Source organism: Trichosurus vulpecula, chromosome 3 (assembly GCF_011100635.1).
Source record: "Trichosurus vulpecula isolate mTriVul1 chromosome 3, mTriVul1.pri, whole genome shotgun sequence".
In the NCBI taxonomy this organism is placed as follows: Eukaryota; Metazoa; Chordata; class Mammalia; order Diprotodontia; family Phalangeridae; genus Trichosurus; species Trichosurus vulpecula.
In genome coordinates this window covers 416,925,575-416,944,610 of record NC_050575.1, presented here as the reverse complement: position 1 = coordinate 416,944,610, position 19,036 = coordinate 416,925,575, and the positions used below count along the sequence as shown (strand labels likewise).

At 48.9% G+C, this 19,036-nt stretch overlaps 1 protein-coding gene across 1 annotated transcript in view; it reads right to left on the bottom strand.

The window, feature by feature from the left end:
* NBAS (NBAS subunit of NRZ tethering complex) overlaps positions 1-19,036 on the bottom strand; it is a 271,212-nt gene that overhangs the window by 180,799 nt on the left and 71,377 nt on the right. Inside the window, exons 22-23 of the mRNA XM_036750476.1 lie at positions 2,531-2,614; positions 824-977 (exon numbers count right to left, since the gene is read on the bottom strand). Coding sequence (XP_036606371.1) covers positions 824-977; positions 2,531-2,614 — 238 coding nt within the window. The remainder of the gene's footprint in view (positions 1-823; positions 978-2,530; positions 2,615-19,036) is intronic.

The window sequence follows — 19,036 nt, the reverse complement described above, 5'->3', positions numbered from 1 at the left end:
CACAGTATTCACAGTCAGAGACCAGGGTTCAAATGTGGGTGCCCTGGGCCTCAGCATCCTTCCCTGTAAAATGAGGGGCTGCACCAGAGGACCTCGATGTTCCTTCTACACCAGGCTGCCAGATGACAGCCCATGCCAGGGCCAGGCTCCATTTTGGGGATGGGGAGTCGGTGGCTCAGAGGCACTAAGGGCCTCCATCAACTTACTCCACTAGGCCAGTCAGCCCAGGCGATCGCACTCTATGCCCGAGTCTGGCCAGCACGACATCCAATGTCCCTGTCCACTGTACCCCCTGTACTCCTATCTCTCAAGCAAGCCAAGCCAGCTCCCAGTGTGTAGAGCCCCCACTGGGGGGCAGCTCCTTCAAGGAGGGACCCTGATTCCCAGGAGCCAGGCAGAATGTCCAGGGCCACAAAAATCCACCCAGGCCTCAGGGCTAATGGTCCAGACTAAAGAAACCAGGCCCAAACTGCTTAGGAGAGCCACGCAGAAATGGCACCTGGTGCTTCTAGCTCACCTTAGGGCTGAGAAAGCGCCTTCTGGGCAGTATTTCATTTAAACCTCACAAGGGCCCCTCTAAAGGGAATGTTCTTAGGCCACACTACAGCCGAGGAAGCTGAAGGTGAGTTCAATGTAATTAGGAGAGGCTTGCACACAAGTCGAGGAAAGCTTTGGAAGACACTATTTCTAACAGCTGAGTCCACTTCCACAAGAAACTCCGATGGCAGGAGGGTCCTTTCCTCCACATCGGGGGCCCCCAGAGAGCCCTGAGCACCTCCCCCCGCCTAGGCAAGCCAAGAGGCCGCCTTTAAGCCAACCTCACCTGCCGGGCATAGTGTTCAATGTCCTCTCCTCGAGCACAGTACCAGTCAGTGACCAGATCAATGGAAAGGTGAGCAGTTCGGTACTTTAATAATTCAGGCTGGGCTTCATACAAGAATCCACCTTCATCTTGGAGACTTGGCTCCACTACCTTCCTGAAAAGTCAATCAGAAACATGGGAGACAGAGTCCAACATAAAGCAATGCATCCGACCTTCTCGAGCTGCTCTACTGGATCATAGCCCCCAGACTCCTCATGTCTAGAATGAGCAAAGTGCATCCCTGGCCTTGCAGGGCTAGAGGCCAGCGGGCGGTAAAGAGGAAAGCAGGAAAAGTAAAAGAGGAGCATTTCTACAGCTGTGCCCTGTGGAGGGTTCGGCCCATGTCATGCCCTCTAAAAAGGTCAGCAGAATTGCTGAATTGAAACATGTTTTAATCACAAAAACAGCAACATTTATGGAGTTCCAGGTTTGAAAAGATCTTTATCTACCATTTGGTATCTGGGCCTCCTGACTCCTCTGTGAAATGGATACAAGAGGTATCAATCCCCTTTCACAGATGGAGAAACTGAGGCTCAGAGCAAAAGTGACCTTCCTGGGAAGTCCCAAGAGCATTTCTTTCCTGGGGCATCTTGAAATGAGTTTGGCTCCAAAGTCAACCTATCCAAGAGGTCTCAAATCAAAAGAACGAATGCACCAAGTGACAAGTTGTAGAAGACACTGAGAAGCCCACAAAGTGAAAAAGGGCCCATAGCCACCAGAAGGGCCCGCAGCCTAATGGGTTCTCTGATAATAAGGGTGTACCTTGTCCCCCTTGGCCTCTCGGAGGGAGTCCAGAGTGCTGGGGAAGCTGCGGAGAGGCCCAGTGGGTGGGGCATCCCTGGGCCCCCCAGGGAGGGCTAGACCCTGCCCTGCCAAGAGTTTTGGGGAAGGGGGGGTCCCTTTCAGGTCCGTGCTTGACTCGTCTAGCTCAAGCCCTGTATCGCTGGCCCTAGAACCATGGAGGTTACCTCCGTGAAGGATTTCTGAAGGAGTGGCGCCTCCTGGCTGAGTCCAGCATGGGCCCTCGTGACCTTTCCTGCTGCAGCCTGCAGACCTAAGAGCCTGGCCCCTCTGAAATGCGCTCCCTCTCAATGAGACATCTAGACCAGGGGGAACCTAGGGGACAAGGACGCTCCAGCATGGCAGACTCTGGCTTTGGTGGGCTTGATGATGGTCTCCTGGGCATTCACCGTGACCATTTCACTGGGAAGCAAGGATACCCCACTCGGCACTTGCCTTTCTGATTGAAGGGAAGTTGGGGAGCAGGAATACAAAGGACTGGGCACTTAGGAAGACCACCCCCCAGAACCACAGCTGGGGAACAGACTCTCAGCACATGCCAATTTCTCACACGTCCTTGAGAGGTGAACAGCAAAGCCCAAGTTCTAGGGGCACGTTCTTGAAGGATCACTGGGCTGAAAGCTGCCGGTGGTAACGCAGGAGGTTAATGACGGAGAAACACGTCCTGCCAACGTGCGCAGCAACAGCCTTAAAGACTGGACCGAGAGCTGGACGTGGGCCCGGCTAAGGGGACGGCCTCTGCTCCTCGAGGAGGGTCACCAAGCTGAGTCACAGAGGTCCTGGAAGCCATGGCCTGAGGCTGGGGCCTCCCTCGGGGGTGGGGGGGGGCAGGCCCCTCTCCCCCAGCAAGGCTCTGCCCAGACTCACCTGCATTCCAACTCCTCACACCAATCCTTAGCCCGATGTTTCTGTTCACTCCACGGAATGATGGTCAAGGAGCCAGCAGTAAAACTTTAAAATACATGTAAGAAGAGAAGAATTCAGATTGTGGTAATCATTTTAAGTGTGCTTCATGTTGTTAACGGCTATATTACAAGACCGCAGCAACAGTAACAATAACTTAAAATCACACATCACCCCAAGCCTTGCAAAGCTCCGGACAGGCGCTAGCTCAGTGTATTCTCCTAGCAAGCCTGGGAAGTGACAGCAATTATTACTCCCGTCTCATCGATGAGGAAACACAGACCCAGGGTCACACAGCCAGGATTCAAACCCAGGTCTTCGTGGCACCAGACACACAGAGATATCTCGGGGCGGGGGGGAGGCCCAAAGTGGGAGTACAGAGGGCTCCTACGGAAGGCAGGATTTGAGTGACCCTTGAAGAAGGCCCAGAAAGCCAACCGGGAGCAGTGAGGAGGAAGCAGGGTCCAGGCCTGGGGGCAGTGAAAAGGCACAGCGGGGAGATGAAGCCTGGCCAGAGGGCCAATGTAGCCAGACCAGAAGACATGGAGGAACGTAAGGGGCACAGAGACTGGGAAAGCAGGAAGGGCCAGGAGGGGAAGGGATGCTAATGCCAAACAGACCATTCTGAACTTGGGGGTAAGAGAGAGCCATAGGAGGTTGTGGAAGGGGTGCTGGAAGGCACTGTCAGACCCATCACACCTTGGGAAAATCTGGCAGGTGAAACCCCCAACAGCCTGCTTCCAACCTCCAAAATGCCTCTCTCAAGTTACCAATGACCTCTTAACTTCCAACTCTAACGGCCTTTTCTCCACCTCTCTGCAGCCTCTGACACTGAATCAACCCCCTCTTCCCCTGGACACTCTCTTCTCCCTGGTCTTTCAGGTCACTGCTCTTACCTAGCTAGCCACTCCTCGATTTCCTTAAACTCAACACACCCAGAACAGAATTCATTCTTTTCTTCCCAAACCTTCCCCTCCTCCTACCTTTCCTACTACTTACTGTTGGGGACAACACCATCCCCCAGCCACGCAGCCTTACAGTCTGGGTGCCATGTTCACCCTCCCCCCCAGCTGCTGCCAGGGCAGGCCTATTTCACCCCCACAGCATCTCTCAAGCACCCCGCTTCTCTCGGGGGGGGGGGGGGGCGCTGTGCCTGGCCCACGTGTCTCCTCAATCTCTTCAGTCACCAGAGCAATTTTCCTAAAGCCCAGGTCTGACCGTGTCACCCCCTATCACCTCCAGACCCAAATATAAAATCCTCTGCCTGGCCTTCAAGGCCCTTCATGACCTGGCTACTCCCCACCTTGGAAGGTTTCTTGTACTTGACAACGCCCTCTCCCACACACGTTCTCTGCAGCCCATGAGCGAGAACTCCTCCTCTGACAAACGAAGGCATCAGAGAATTCCTAGGATTGCTTCCAGAACAAAATTCTGAGATCCCATCATTTCTTTGAAAGGGAAAACAAACTAGTTCAACGTGAAAAACTAGACAAAATGACCGTGTTAAAAGAGGCTACAAAGCAGATGTATTATTTCAATTTAAAAAGATGTCTTCATCATTGTTATCATCCTTTCATCTCCGTTGCTTTGCCTGCCACTCTGATTATCAGCCAAGCTCGAGCTTTAAACAGGCTCAATCTGCTTCAGAAAAGAAGCGTGGGCTTCAGACAACTCACGGGCTCCATCAAAGGAAGCTGTTCTTACAATCGATGGAGGACCTGATGGTTTCTCACACAGGCTGGGCCGTTCAACCCTTGAAATGGGTCATGTTTTGGGTTAGAGGGCCTGAGGCACACAGGCTCCACTAGATATTAGTGACGGTGAATGGACCTTGGAGGAGCCGGCACGAAATTTTATGGGGCGTCACAGACCAAGTCAGGCTAATACAGACGAGCCCAGACAGCGGCCAGCAAGTCAGAGATGGTCCCTGCCTGTGGCTGCCAAGACAATAAGGTTTCTCCAGGTGTAGAAGATGCCAGAAGGTCAATGGCCACAACAACTCATGAAACTTAGGTCCCTGCAAACGTGGAGAGAGGTTTCAATCTGGATCCACATAGTTCAAAAAACAGATTCTGAAAAGCAAAGATGAGTGACGACTTAGAAGACACCCAGACTGTAGTGACCGCCACATGATGGCGATGACCGTGGATTCCCAAAGACTAGACCTCAGTCATGTCTGTCCCACAAGAATAGGAAGGCTTCAGTGCACAAATGACCTGTCGGGCAGCCTCACTAAGGCCATGACCACCTCAGCCATAAGAAAGAACTCCTGGAGACCAAGTCAGGGCCAGCTGGCCATCACAGCAGAAGGAAGTGTCCACATCGGGGAGACCACAGATGCCTTGCGCACCCGGATGGAATGAAGAACTTTTAAAACATCAAACAGAACATTGGCCTGCTGAATCTAATACAGAACAAAGGGTGTTTGATCAGCTCAGTTATTAATAGGAATATTAATCACAAAGTCATTGCTACATTGGCAAAGTAAAACATGGAGTCTGCAAAAGCTCAGAGAACAAAGCATTTCCTGGCCCAGCATGCACGATGTTCCATTTGTTGCAAAGATATCACATTGAGTATAAGGTTCTAAGCTGTAATTACCAAGTAACGTTTGTATGAGGATTCTTTGTTTTATTTCTTTTTTCTATTTTTTCCCTTTACCCGAGAAGGGTTATTGAGTTCTAACTGTACTTAATGTCAGTGTAAAAAACGTTATATGTGGTAAAATGAAATCATCTTTTTTTTTTTGCTAAATAATGGTTTCTTTTGCTTAATCTGAGCATCCTTTCTATTAGACTGGTGTTCATTGTTTTATCCCCAATAAGCCCACTCGGCTGATTTGGGTAAAAGGGAACATTTTTCTGTCAGAAGGAGGGAAAGAAAGACAAGCTGGATCATAGGCCACAATTCTGTTGCCTCTCAAGCTAAAAACAAAGAGCTTACTCTAAAATATTTTTTCTTAGCTAAGTTGGCCCAAAGTTCCAAAGTTATAGAATTAAATTTACTTGTTCTATAACTCACTGAAAGGAAATGCTCCGATAAAGAAAATACAAAGATCCAATAAACTGATGCCTAAACACACACACACACACACACACACCCCTTTACAATGATAAAATGCTAATGCAGATTTGCAACTCACCAACAGTCAATACCAAACAGGAATTAAAAAGTTATCCAATGTGGGAAAAGAAGTCAATAGAGTCACGCAGAACTCCCTTCCAAACAAGAGAACGGCCCAGATTTTTAGAAAATGACGGACGCAGAGGTACAGAAGTTGAGCAGGCAGCCTGAGACTGAGCAGAACGGTCAGAATCCATCGTGGCAGGAGGGAGCAGGAGAGCATCGGGGGAAAAATGCTACTCGACCCTCTACCATCATATGACCTGTGTGAACTGAGGCGGGCCCCTCTTCTGTCCTGAGATTTCACTGCACTATCTGTGAAGACCATGAAGCACCGGCTACTCAAAGGCCAGGGAACGGCCCATAGAAGGGTCTCCTCTGCCACTTAAGAATTGGTTGGACTGGACACACCTCTAAATCTAATGATGCTAAGATTCCAAAACTAAGACCTATAATCTGCCTTCGTACTACAAAACGAATGGTCTGTCCCCAATGAAATTAATTTCAGTAAGAAGAAACACGAGATCAGACTCAGTCACAAGTTACAAACTCACCAGGACTCTACTGAGAGGCCCTTTTCTAGGACAGCAGTAAATGAGGCACTGAGCATGATTTACCAATTTAGCCTCAAACCCATCAAAGGAGAAGAGCACACGTGAATCATGAAAGTGTTTCACCCTCTCCTGACCGTGAGAAGTGTCTCTCTCCACCTCCCTGGAGAAGATAACGATGAGGCCTTTGTTTGACATTCTATGACTGCCAGACCTTGACAAATTCCCCTTAGTCTATCAATTAAACATGACAAACCCATTCCCAGACCAAGCGAAGAGCGAAATCCTTGGCATTTGAATCCAGCAGCAAAGAGAGCACAAATTCCCTGCAAGCTCCTTTTGCTAAACCAAATATAATTAATCACTGAACAGGTAATCCTATTAACAAGGAAGCGTGCCCCAATGGACAGGATGCTGGACCTAAGAGTAAATAGTTCAGATGCTGCCTGTGATATTCTCCCTTAGATCCTCGTGTGTCCTGCATATACTATGAGAAAAACAAGAGCCATGACATCTACCCCACAAGGGCCATCGTGAGGCGCAACTGAGATCATCCATCTAAAGGGCTTGGAAAACTGTGAAATTCAGGATGTCCTAAATAAGATGAAGAAAAAAAACATCGAAAGACAGAGTCTCAAAGCAGCCACACCCAGGAGGGCAGAAGGGACCTCCATGGGCATCTGCTCTAACATGAACTTGACCAATTACCAAGAAATGGTCAGTCAACCCTTGCGTGAAGAGGCCTGTGAGGAAGAACCCTCAATGTCCCCCTGAGGAGAGGCCAGAAGTGGAAAAGAAGCTCCCCACCTTCTATCGACTCTAAATCTGACTCACTGCGGCATCCCCCACCCACCCCTACTCAAAGTCCAGCTCTCCATACCCTATTTGCCACCTTTGTGCCCCATAGAGAGGCTGTGATCATGCTGGGGGCCTGAGCCAATCGAATCAGATTTCAACATCTTTGGAAACTTCCAACAGATCAATGGAAAATACGATCAAAGATTTAGAACAGAAAGGTATCTCAAAGGTCATCCAGATCAGCCCCATAAGTTTACAGATCAGGAAACTGAGACCGAGAGAGGCTAATTACCTTGTCCAAAGTCACAGGGGCAAGATTAAGTGGAAGGGAAGAATTCTGCCCTGGGGGTCCTCTGGCTCCAAACCTATCATTCTGTCCATAGCACCACATTTCCTGGAAGCCCAGGACATCACCCTCATCCTTCCAAACAGTAAGAAGAAGAGTTAAAAGTCAGTCTGATGCCAGGAGTCATCATCTGAGGGAAGGATTCAGGAAAACTGCATCACTTAAGCCCACAAATGCCAAGAGGCCAGGGTTAGACCCCGCAGACCTGGGCACCCAACTCTGCCTCCACCCTGGGTGAGCTGGGAGGCTTGTGACAAGCCCAATCACCTGATACAATTCTCCATCCTGTCCTCAAAGCAAGGATGACATCCCCTCCATCCTACTGCTGCAAGGGTGGGTGGTAGGGTGGGGTGGGAAGGGCCTCAGTGCAAATCCTGCCCTGACACTTATATACTGGGTGCATGACCCTGGGTAAGTCACCTCTCCTCAAACTGTCTAGTTTCCTCATCTATAGGATGCAGGCAATAACAGGGCCTACCTCCCAGGGCTGTTGTGAGGAATCACAAAGGCCTCTTGCAGAAGGTAGTGCTTGAGCTGAGTCTCAAGGCTCAGGTGAGAGGGGACCAGAGAGAGCATTCCTGACCACTGCAGAGAAGCAAAGATGGGGAATGGAGCACCATGTGGAAGGGACAGCAAGAAGCCCAGTTTGGCCAGAGGATGGGGGAAGGGTGAGACAGATAACAAGGCTGGAAAGGCAGGGCTGGGACCAGGGGTGAAGAGCTTTAAGCATCCTTGGTCCTGGAGGTCCTGAGCAGGAGGGTGACACCGAAGTACTCCTTAGAAAGATCACTTGGGTAGCTGCGTGGAGGACAGACAGGAGTGAGGAGGCCTGTGGCAGGCAGATCCTGAGCAGCTGCTGCCACAGTCCAGGGGGAGGGGATCCAGCAGGGTTGGGGCTGAGTGAATGGGGAGAATGGAAGAAAACACAAGATCTGGGGACAGATGGGACATGTGTGGCAAGCAGGACCTAGGGGTCAAGGACAGCATCGTGGATGGGAGCTTGGGTCACTAGATAATGGCGGGAGCTTGGATAGCAGGAGAGGAGAAGGTCTGTGAGAGGGAAGAAAAGGAGTTCCAAGCTGGTCACGGTGAGATGGAGATATCTCTGGGACACCCGGTTCAAAACATCAGAGAGGTCAGTGATGTAGGGCCAAGGCCCTGCGAGAACATGCCCAGACTGAGAGGTGTGGGAATCATCTGCCCCAAAGGGATGATGGGCTCACCATGGGAGCTGGGAGCTCTAAGGGAGGAGAGCAGGCCTTCATAGTGCAGTCAGGTCAAGGATGGGTTGTGACTCCTGACCTTCCCAACTGCCTTCCTCACAATAACCCTGTGAGTCCCAGAGCCACAGGACGGTGTAATATCAATTAAGGTGGGTGTCTTTGATTGAGTCTTACTAGGTGCTAAGCCCCAGGCCCAAAGCCCTATCTACTAGGTGCTAAGCCTATGTGAGTGTGAAGCCCTCAGGGTCCTAAGGGGAGTTGCTAAGACCAGAGCCAATAGTAGGAGCCTAAGTTCTGGTCGCTCAGCTGACATTTGGTGATGACCAAAGAGTGTATAAAAAGAGAGAACAGAGCTATTTGCTTGGGGCTCTAACTCTTGGCGGAGCACTGATGTGGAGACTGGGCAGCTGTAGTTAAGAGCCCTCCATCTTGTAAACCCGCATGTTCGAACTTTGTTAAACTCTGGTAACCATGCATTGAGATTTGAATCAGACAAGGTCTGTTGATGCTTGTAATTTGCTTGTATTTGCTCTGAAGTTCAGGGTGCTGGCTTTTTTCCCTGAACTAAGTGAATGATATTTATGTGCTGGATTAAAGTAAGATTGTTAACCCCCTTAACACTACTTTCCTTAGTAAAGCAGATCAAAAGAACCTGTGCTTACAGCATTCCTGTTGGGCTTGTGTTGCTTTTTCACCCCCACAGTAGCTGCTAGCCGAATTGTTGCAACAGACAGCCAGCTCCATCTTACAGAAAGGGAAGCAGCCCCAAAGAAGTGACAGAAGAACGCAAAGAACATAGGATTTTGGCTAGAAGCCTGGGCTCAAATCGCATGCTGCTGCTTAGTGGGTGCCTCTCCTCTCTCTGTTCCCTTCCAGCCTCCAAGTGCTGGCCTCTTTCGCTCACTCCAAGCCTAAGTGAGATGCCTGGGACCTGAAGCCAGTCTCCTGCCTCGGGGCAGCCCTAATTAGCAGGCTGCTATCAGCACAGCCACAGCGAGGAGACCTCTGGCCCAGAACAAAGGCACCAGAAGGCTGACAATAATACACCTGCTGAATAGGCCAGGAATTCCATTTTCCTGCTGCTGTTATGCACAGAACCCAGAGTTTCCTGTATTAAGTGAGGCCTTGCTGAGTTCAAGACAGTAACTACCCTGAGATTCTGTTTGCAAAAAAAATATATATTTTTTTTAAATACAATTTGCCTCATTATAAAAACAATGTCTGAATAGTCTATATCAGAAATTGGGAAAATTATGGTCACAAGCCTATTTGTATGTTAATTGAATATAGTGAGAAAGGAATTCATGGGTATTACAGATGCATATTTACATATTAATGAAATCTTGACTGGAAAGAAACACAGCCAAAAGAAATCATATGGAAAATTTCCCAGAGGTAATTCAACCATTAAGGAGAGCCATTTTAATCTACTTAAAGATCATATGTTCTCAATTTGCTGGTCAGAATGTTTTCAAACATCCTGTAAGAATATTGGAAAGAAAATTAATTCTGCCTGTCAAATCTTCAAATAAGAAGGGTTTCGCTTGATGCTGCTGGATAGCTTGGACACACACAGGAGACTCAGGGGCTTGTGAACGCAACAGAAAAGCTCGGCATTCAGAATCAAACAAGGACTCAGGAGGAGGGGCAGGGCTGGCCAACTTGATCCAGACTAGAGGGTGGTGGGAGTTTTTTGTTTTTTTTTTAAATCATCTAAAAGGGAATCAATTCCTTTAATTTTAAAAACATGTTTTGTTAATCACTTTGCTACCTACCAAAAACACAGTCAGGCGAATCTGCCGCTCCTGCTTTGTTTGCTACGGCAGTTCACCCTCTTTTACATGCCAAGTAGAGAAATCGTGGCTTGATCAAGAATGAAGTGCTTCCAGGAGGGCGGCCCAAGGTGTGGCAGCTTGCCTTGGCCCCTGGAAACCCTCAAGCTCTGCCTGGCTTTCAGGGGAGGGTGGGAAACCAGGGGCCAAAGAGCTGGGTAACATCACCACATGGTCCAGGCAGGGCAGCGTCTAAGAGAAACCAAGAGCTTCCCCCATGCTTCCAGCACCTTGCAGGGGAAGCGGGCCGAGCAGAGCCACTCCCTCGCTGGACCTGCCTACACATTCACATACCCCAGGCCTCACTGGGACCAGAATATGGATCGCCCTCTGACCCCCTTTATAAATTAGTCTGTCTGCTCCCAGCTGACCCACAGGCATCTCATCCTTTGTCATCATTCCCCACCGGCAGCTCTACTGGACTTGAGGATCTGACCATCCTCCAGGATGAAACCAGCTCTGTAATCAGCCTCCTCAGATCACTCGTGCCCAGGAGGCCGCAGGCGCCTTCATCCTGCCCGGTGCCCTCCACCAACCCTCGCTTTCTTTAAATGTGCTGCCCCCGCATCAGACCAAGAGCTCATGAGGGCAGCGACCATCTCTGGCCTTTCTTTGCATTCCCAGCACTGAGCACAGGGCCTGGCACACAGTCGGTATTTAATCCATGTTTTCTGACTCTGATGGCACTGCAGGCCCACACTCAAAGTCTTCTGACTTCACAGGAACAGCCAGCATGTGCGGGCTACGAGAAGAGCCCTCCAAACTGCAGGTTGGCTCCATGCAATGACAGGGCATCACCCAGAGACATCAGGAGACGGAGTGTAGAAAACGTGCAGGAAAGCCAATTCAAATGCAGTCGCTAGAATACCTTCTGATAAGAAACAGAAGGGATTCTGGGTCATCGCATCTTCTCCACGATAGCCAACGCTGCTCATCACCATTAGGGCAGCTGATCTGGAGGCTGCTGCACGTCCCAGATTTTATTTATATCACCTAATTTTAAAGGCAAAACGTCCCTGTCTCCTGACTCTCCTGAAGAGGCCAAGGGCAGCCCCTGCTCATCCGGCCTCCTCGGCTGTTCTCAGCCTGTGGCACACGTGCCCACGGGTTGGGCCCTGCTCCAGAGACATTCAGAAGGGGAGGGAAACGGGAAAATGAAAGGACAAAGAGGGACGGACCACGAGGCCAAACAAGAAATCACTGCTCCCAAGGCGGCTGATGCCCAGAGCTGCCCCGTCACCACCACCCTCTGGTGCCCTCCTATCTTTGCACGCTGATTTCCCATCGCTTCCCCACACTCACTCATTCACTCACTGTTACAATCTGGCTGCCCGACAAGCTCCCCTCTCCCCACACCACTGCCCTTTCTACAGTCAGGCCTCTGCTCATGCAGTCCCCCACACCTGATATGCCCTCCTCTACTTCCTTTAAAGCCACCAGGCCTTCCCTGCTTTCCCCCCAGGGCCAACGCTGTCCTGGAAATCTCTGGATATTCCTTTGCTTGCACTAGGCACTCCAGGCAGTACTGGCTCAGAGGCTGCAGACTTCCTGAGGGCAGGCCTGATTTCCTTTCTGTCTTATCTTGGCCCAGCAGAGTTTAAGAAGGTTTACAAATCCCATTATCTGAGTTCAGAAATGAGGCCTAAATGAGATTCTGAACTGGCCAGTCCAAAGGGAACAAATTACTCATTAATGATGAAAAGCCACTCCTTTCCCACACCCCCTCTCCCCCGCCCCCACCCCACTCCAAGCAGAAGGCAAGATCTCACTGCCTTTCAAGGGACACGCATGTACACACACATACACACGTACACACGTATACTTACAGGCATGATGCATGTTCTCACATTGCATACATGTATATTACATGCATTCGCATGTACAGCTATGCCATCATACAAGTGTGCTCACACAATTGTACACATAAACCTGCTCACGCACACATACACAAAAACATAATACACTCATACAACATACACACAGAGAAACCACATTTACATACACATACACACCCACACACATACACAGAAAAAACATGCATGCTCACACAATGCACACACACACACACTTACACACACAGACTACACTCACTCACATTCACAGACACTCATACACACAGGCACACACATGCACATACCTGCTTTGGCACTCACGCACATACAATTATATGCACACACATAACAGACTCACACAACACATGCAGAGATACACACAAAAACCCATATACATACATATAAATATAGACACAGAGCCCTTCAATTCTCACAGAGTTCAACATCCTGTGCCTTCTGCATGGAGTCAAATATTCCAAAATAAATAATCTTACAAATTTTATAGAAAACACAAATGCTTCTTATGCCTTTCAAATGCATTGATTTTTTTTAATATACTGCCTGGGTGTATATGCTGACATCAGCCTAGGTTGACATCTGGTGGCCAAAACTATCGGAGACCTGACAAATTTTAACCGACCACTTTTATTTTTAGCCTTAATATGTCATGCAAATTACAGAGGTATTGAAGGCAAGGAATGTTTAGGAGCAAATCACCAAACAAATGACTGATTCATGGAGTCGCTCAATTTTAAAGGGGAAAAAATAGCATGCCAGACAAATATCTCTTCTTTATTCATCATAAAGCTCTCTCTCTTTCGGAGGGCAGGCCTTTGGCATTCTGCCTATGCATCAAAAAAGGAAGAAGCGTAATTAAACTAGGAAAATTCAGGAACTGAAAAACCCTCTCAAACTCACTGCCCCAGACTTTGTTTCCCATTCTATTTAGGGGATGACTGAGAGACACTCTGACAAATCCAACATTCCACTGACTGGGGGTTTTCCATCGATGGTTTTCATGGACTATCATTTTCAAAAAAGGAAAAGAGAATCTGAAGAACTGGACTACACATGGAAGAAGGATTAGACGTAGTCTGTCTGGCCCAAAAAGTCAAAGCGATACAAGGCCAAACGAAGAACGATTAAGGAAGAATGTGCTACCAATTAACCTCATCACCGCGCGTGACAAGGAAGACGACTGTTGAGTTTGTTGTAGAATGGACTCACTTCAGGTACAAGAATGCCATCTCTATGAAGACCCTTCTTCCACCAGAGCAGAAGGAATCCACACAAAATTAGGGAATTCTCTCATTTTCACGGCTGGCTGCTATCCCAAAATTTCAGCCGGCGACCAATCCTTGGATATTGGGCTTCTTCACCCTTCGCAAAGGCCCAGTGTAGCCTGCCCCCAATTCCACACTCCACATCTTTCCATGTGGTTGGAACACAGAGAGGGAAGAATTCAGATCATCACCACACCACAAGTCAGCGAAGGACTCTGACAGAAGAACCAACAGAAGCTCCTGACAAAACCCATACTCCCCTGTTTTAGAGGAAATCTCAGTTACTGTAAACCATGTAGGCTCCTAGCACTGGAAGACCCAAGCATTGGGTGTGAAGCTTGGCCTTGAGGACTCTGCCCTCTCCAAGTCCCTTCCATCTACCCTGTGAACCTTTGGCGCAGAAGTGTTGTTTGGCATTCACACTTTGTCTCCACCATTGGAATGTGAGCTCCTTGAGGGCAGATGCCTTTCTTTGTATCCCCAGGGCTTAGCGCAGGGCCTGGCACATAGTAAATGCTTAATAAATGCTTGTTGACTGACTGAGTGATGTGCAGGGTATAGATAACAAGGCAACCCCTATGGAAGCAGGTGACAAGGAGAGGCCCAGCTTAGGAACCAAGGCCAGCAGGACCTGCCTATGACCCACAGATGAAGAGTGAGGGCCTGGAGACAAAGACTGCCCAGCAGGGCAGATGCTAGACAGATGCTGGTTCAGGATGGTCTGCTGGGAGCTGGGGAAATGGGACCCAAAGGGCAGAAGAGCAATAAATAGGGGGAGCAGCCCTGGGCGCTTCAGAAGCGGAGGGGAAAAGCTTTTTTCATACTTTGAAATTGCGAACCAAGGCATGTTCATGGTCATCCTAGAGGTCATGAATCTTGCCTTACTGATACACTATGCAGATGACTCTCAGAACTACTTCTCCAGGGCTAACCCCTCTGCTCAGCTCCAGTCTTGTATCTCCATTTGCCTAGGGGATATCTCAGACTGGATGGCCATAGGCATCTCAAACCCAACGTGTCCCAAACTGACAGTCAAGGGCACCCCCATGCTCCCAGGCACACAACCTTTTGCGTTCTCCCATGGCCTCCCTTATCGAATCAGTCACTGAGTAGTATTGAGTCTCTGTTCAAACACTCTCACACTTGTCCCCTTCTGTCCTCTGCCCCACCGTGGTACAGGCCCTCATCAGCTTGCACCTGAACTACTGAAACAGCCTGCTGCTGGTGGCGGGGAGGTGGGGGGGTGGCACGGGAATTAGATCCATCCTCCACTCAGCTATCAGAACAATATTCCCATGCCACCCCATTCCATAAACACTGAGGACCCTCTCCTTCTTCCAGGATTAACTATAAAATCCTCAGTTTGGCTTTTAAAGGCCTTCAGAACCTCTCCAGTCTTCTTACAAATTACCCCTCCCACCCCCCCACCTCCACCACATACTCGACCCTTGCCTCCTGGCTCATCCTTAGACAAGCTCCTGGCTTCTTTGGTGATCTGAAGTCTATGGATCCGTTAAAGAATAACTCTGAAATGGATAAAATGCTAAGGCCTTCAAAGGAAACCAATTATATTGAAACACAATTTTTTTTTTATAAAACAGTTTCACAGATACCCAGTTAGAGGCTCCCATCTTAGAAAGTTGCCTAGAGCAGTGAGAGGTTAAGTGACTTGCCCAGGGTCATTACAGCCTGGCCCTGAACTGGCTCATCCCACCAAGCACCAAAGCCAGCCCTCTACAGACACCATACCACACCTCATCTTACTGAATGATAGCTGAAGGGCCCTCATGAAGAAAAGGGGCTACATTTATTCTGCATGAAGTCAAGGGAAAGAACTCAGACCAATGGGGAAAAGGGTCCAGGATGGACGCTTCCCCATCGAGCCAAACAAGAGACCCTGCTATGTAATGAAGGGGTGGCTTCCCTTTCACTGAGGGCATCCCAACACAGGAGGAACGCGACCACTCAGGAGAGGCAGTGCCAACATGGCTTCCTTAGGCAGGTCCAAGGGCATCTCTGGCTTTGTGACTCCACCCTCGGACTTTGCAGGTCTGAAAAGAATCATAAACTATGAAATATTCAGGCTCCTCCCACAAGAGTCGACCACAGCAAGGTTTCATCCTGCTCTAAACAAAGGAAGACTCACCAGGTTTTCAAATGAACAAGGCTCTCTTGGTCAGACACACTTCTTAAGCAAGGAATCAATTCCCCAAATAAATCACCTTGAACAGCCTATTCAATAAGCAGAAGACAAGCTCTCAGGAACCCAGAATAGTGTAGCTTGAATTGTGGGTGTAAACAGAAAACAAGCAGACAACACATCACCGGCTAAGGCAGTTTATGGGCTGTGAGCGTCAGTGACACCAACTTGGCACAGCAGTCTTTCAGGCTCCTCAGAGAAGGCCCTAGAAGAAAGCTCAGCCTTCACTGACTCCAAATTTGCTCTCTAACCAATGATATGATTTGGGGGGCACTGGGGCTGCCAGCATCTAATACTTACTTTTGGAACTCAAGAAAGTTTTGGGTTTTCTTGTTTTGTTTTTAAGGCAAGATACTACTTCCAGAGTCAAAAGATGACTTTCTTCAAAGACCTCCAAGAAAAATATCAACACATTTTCCAATATACATAGGCATTAACAGCAGTCTAGGAAAACTCAGGGAGGGGAGAAGGTAGGGGAAGGGGAGGCAGGATTCTCTTATGACTTTTCTCAGACAGTGCATCCCAAAGCAATGGACCCACAAGACTTCATTCTCACCATCTTTCAGATGGAAGAAGCTACAACCAAAAAGAACCTCTCCATTTTAGGATAAACTCCTACGCTGAAGGATACATGAAGGCCTGGCCAAAGAAACTACTACAACGTGTGTCCCCACATGTCCATTCTGTGGATCTACAGGTAAAGGTGAAAGTAAGCTCCCTCTTTCCCTGAGAAGTCACCAACGGATTCTGGATTAATCTGGACTCACACCGTAATACCGACTGATTTTTTAAATCCCTAGGGTTCAATTCTGAGCTTAAGAGTCTCAAACCCAGAACTGCCACACATTCGTACTACAGCATAGACTCAATCCTGATCAGAAAATCTTGACCTTCTTCTAGTCGAGACTTTTTGAAGAATGGGGGCTACTTCATGGAGATCCACCCAACCCCCAACCCCAAGTGAGAACCCCAACCTTTCCTGGAACATTCCAAGGACTGTGTGCTCTTAGCAGCTGCCCAAGTCAAGCTGCCCCCAGACCCACAGGAGACACACCCATTCTCCGGCAGGGATCAAGAATTCTATGGACAGAAATGGGAACGAAATGACGGCTGTTCCCTGAAAGGATAGCTATGAATTGTATTCGCTCTCAGGGTAAGACTGGTTTCCATGGGAACACATCTCTGAAATTATAATGTAAGTCAAAAGAAAATACAGTTCAGTAAGTACGAACAACTTGGGGATGCATATGCTCCTGTCCAGAGACAGGGAAGGCACCTGGGAGTCAGTGGGACAGGGCACTCCCAGGTGAAGGAGCTCCTTCTCCAGCTGCAGGTCAAGGGCCCTGAGACATCAGGGGCAAGGGCCCTGAGACATCAGGGGAAGGGCCCAGGGCCCCACTGTCAGGATGTGCTCAAGTCTTCTGGACTTCAAGGCTGGCTCCTGGGCCACTACACCATTTACCATCTTCCCATGTCAGACAGAATCTCCTTAAGGACCAGGAGTATTTTTGCCTTCCTCCGTATCCCCGACATCTGGCACAGTGCCTCACACGCAGCGAACACTTAATCAGTGCTTGCTGATGAGCCAACTTTCCGTATGCTGCCCCAAAGGCTCACACAGGCTGAGAAGCAAGCAGGAAGGGAGGACCCTCAGAGAAACTGGCCACAATTTACAAGGGCTCTCATGTCAATAAATCAAGATTCAATAAGAGACAGGCACACATACACATGTGCGCGCGCATGCACACACACACACCCTATAATATCCTACATATTACAATAATAAGGCTAACAGGAACAAGATAAATTGAGAAAACTGAAAGGGAAGCCCGGCCCCTCTGGCCCCTTCTCCCTTCCTTGCGGCCTGGAAGCAAAGGGTGCTTTTTGGGGACAGACAGTGATACAATTCATGAAAGGGTAACACAATACATCATCTCTAAAGTCAGAGGACAGCCTCTGTTTAGCCCCAGAAACCAGCTGGGAAGAAAGCTCCCAAACATGTTCTCTTGATCCCCCCAGGCACAAGCAGCACAGTGGCCAACTAAAGCTGGACATCAGGAAGAACTGGTCAGCCACGAGAGCTGTTCCCACAGCGGGAAGGGCTGCCCTGAAAGGCAGTGACTGCCCCACCATGGGTGGTCTTCAAGCAGAGGCCGGACAACCACCAGTCAGGGATGGCTGAGGGACAGTCTTCTGCTGTTGGGCTAGGCCAGAAGGCAGCTAAGGTCCCCCTAGCTCCCACATTCAGGGATTCTCAATAGGAAGAAAGTCCCAGACGCCAACCCAGTGAGAGCAAGGAACAGGAAACAAAGGAGATGCCTCTGGACTGGGGAAGGGTGGAACAAGTGGGGGTCCATGAAGACAGAGAGGATGACTGTGCAATGATGAGTGAGATACCAACAGAGAAGCATGTGAAGATCTCCATGAACGGATTCAGAGCCATGAAACAGTGCACGCAATCACCGCCACCCAAAATGGAGACATCCAGGGCAATTCTGCCCAATGACACTGAGCAGACTGGACCTCACCCCACCCCAGCAGCCAGCATGCAGTTTTAGATGGGCAGATTTTGCTTACTTTTTTTTCCTTTAAAAATATCTGTCACACAGGATAACTAAAGATATCAGAGAAGATTCTGGTAACATAAAAAAACTTTTTTTTTTTTTAATTAAATTTTGGGACTGAAAATCAGACATGTTTTATGTTGGGTCAATTTTTCATATTAATTAGAATAACTGTCTACAAAAAGGAAACACTCAAATAAACAATGTAAAAACCAAACATGCATAAAAAGTAGAGATTCCAAACCATATGCTTCCACGTCCCCCCCAGCCAAACATCTGAACTTGGGTGCCCTATTGGAATGTTCACGCCCTTCTCATCTGGAGCCCATGGGCATGACTGGTCTGACTCAACTTTAGGCACTCGGATGGGCCTGACCTATAACTTCACCCATGGAGGAACACCCAGCGTGAAAATGCTCTCCACTCACACAGATCAGCACCCCACCTGGACCTAACAATCGGAGAGAGAGGCCAATCTGCCCAGACTCACATAGCTGGTAGCATGCATCAATCATGGCAGGACTTGATCCCATGTCTTCCTCTCCCCAGGGCCAGACTTCCAACCACTGCCCTCCTCCTCCTATGTCACCATGTCTCTGTACTCTCCATGACTGTCATCACTTAAGGGGCACCAACACCTCACTCCACTCACATCCCTAAGTTAATTCAGGCATTACATGTCTCCTCATCTGAGGGGGATTTGAACCCAGGCTTCCTG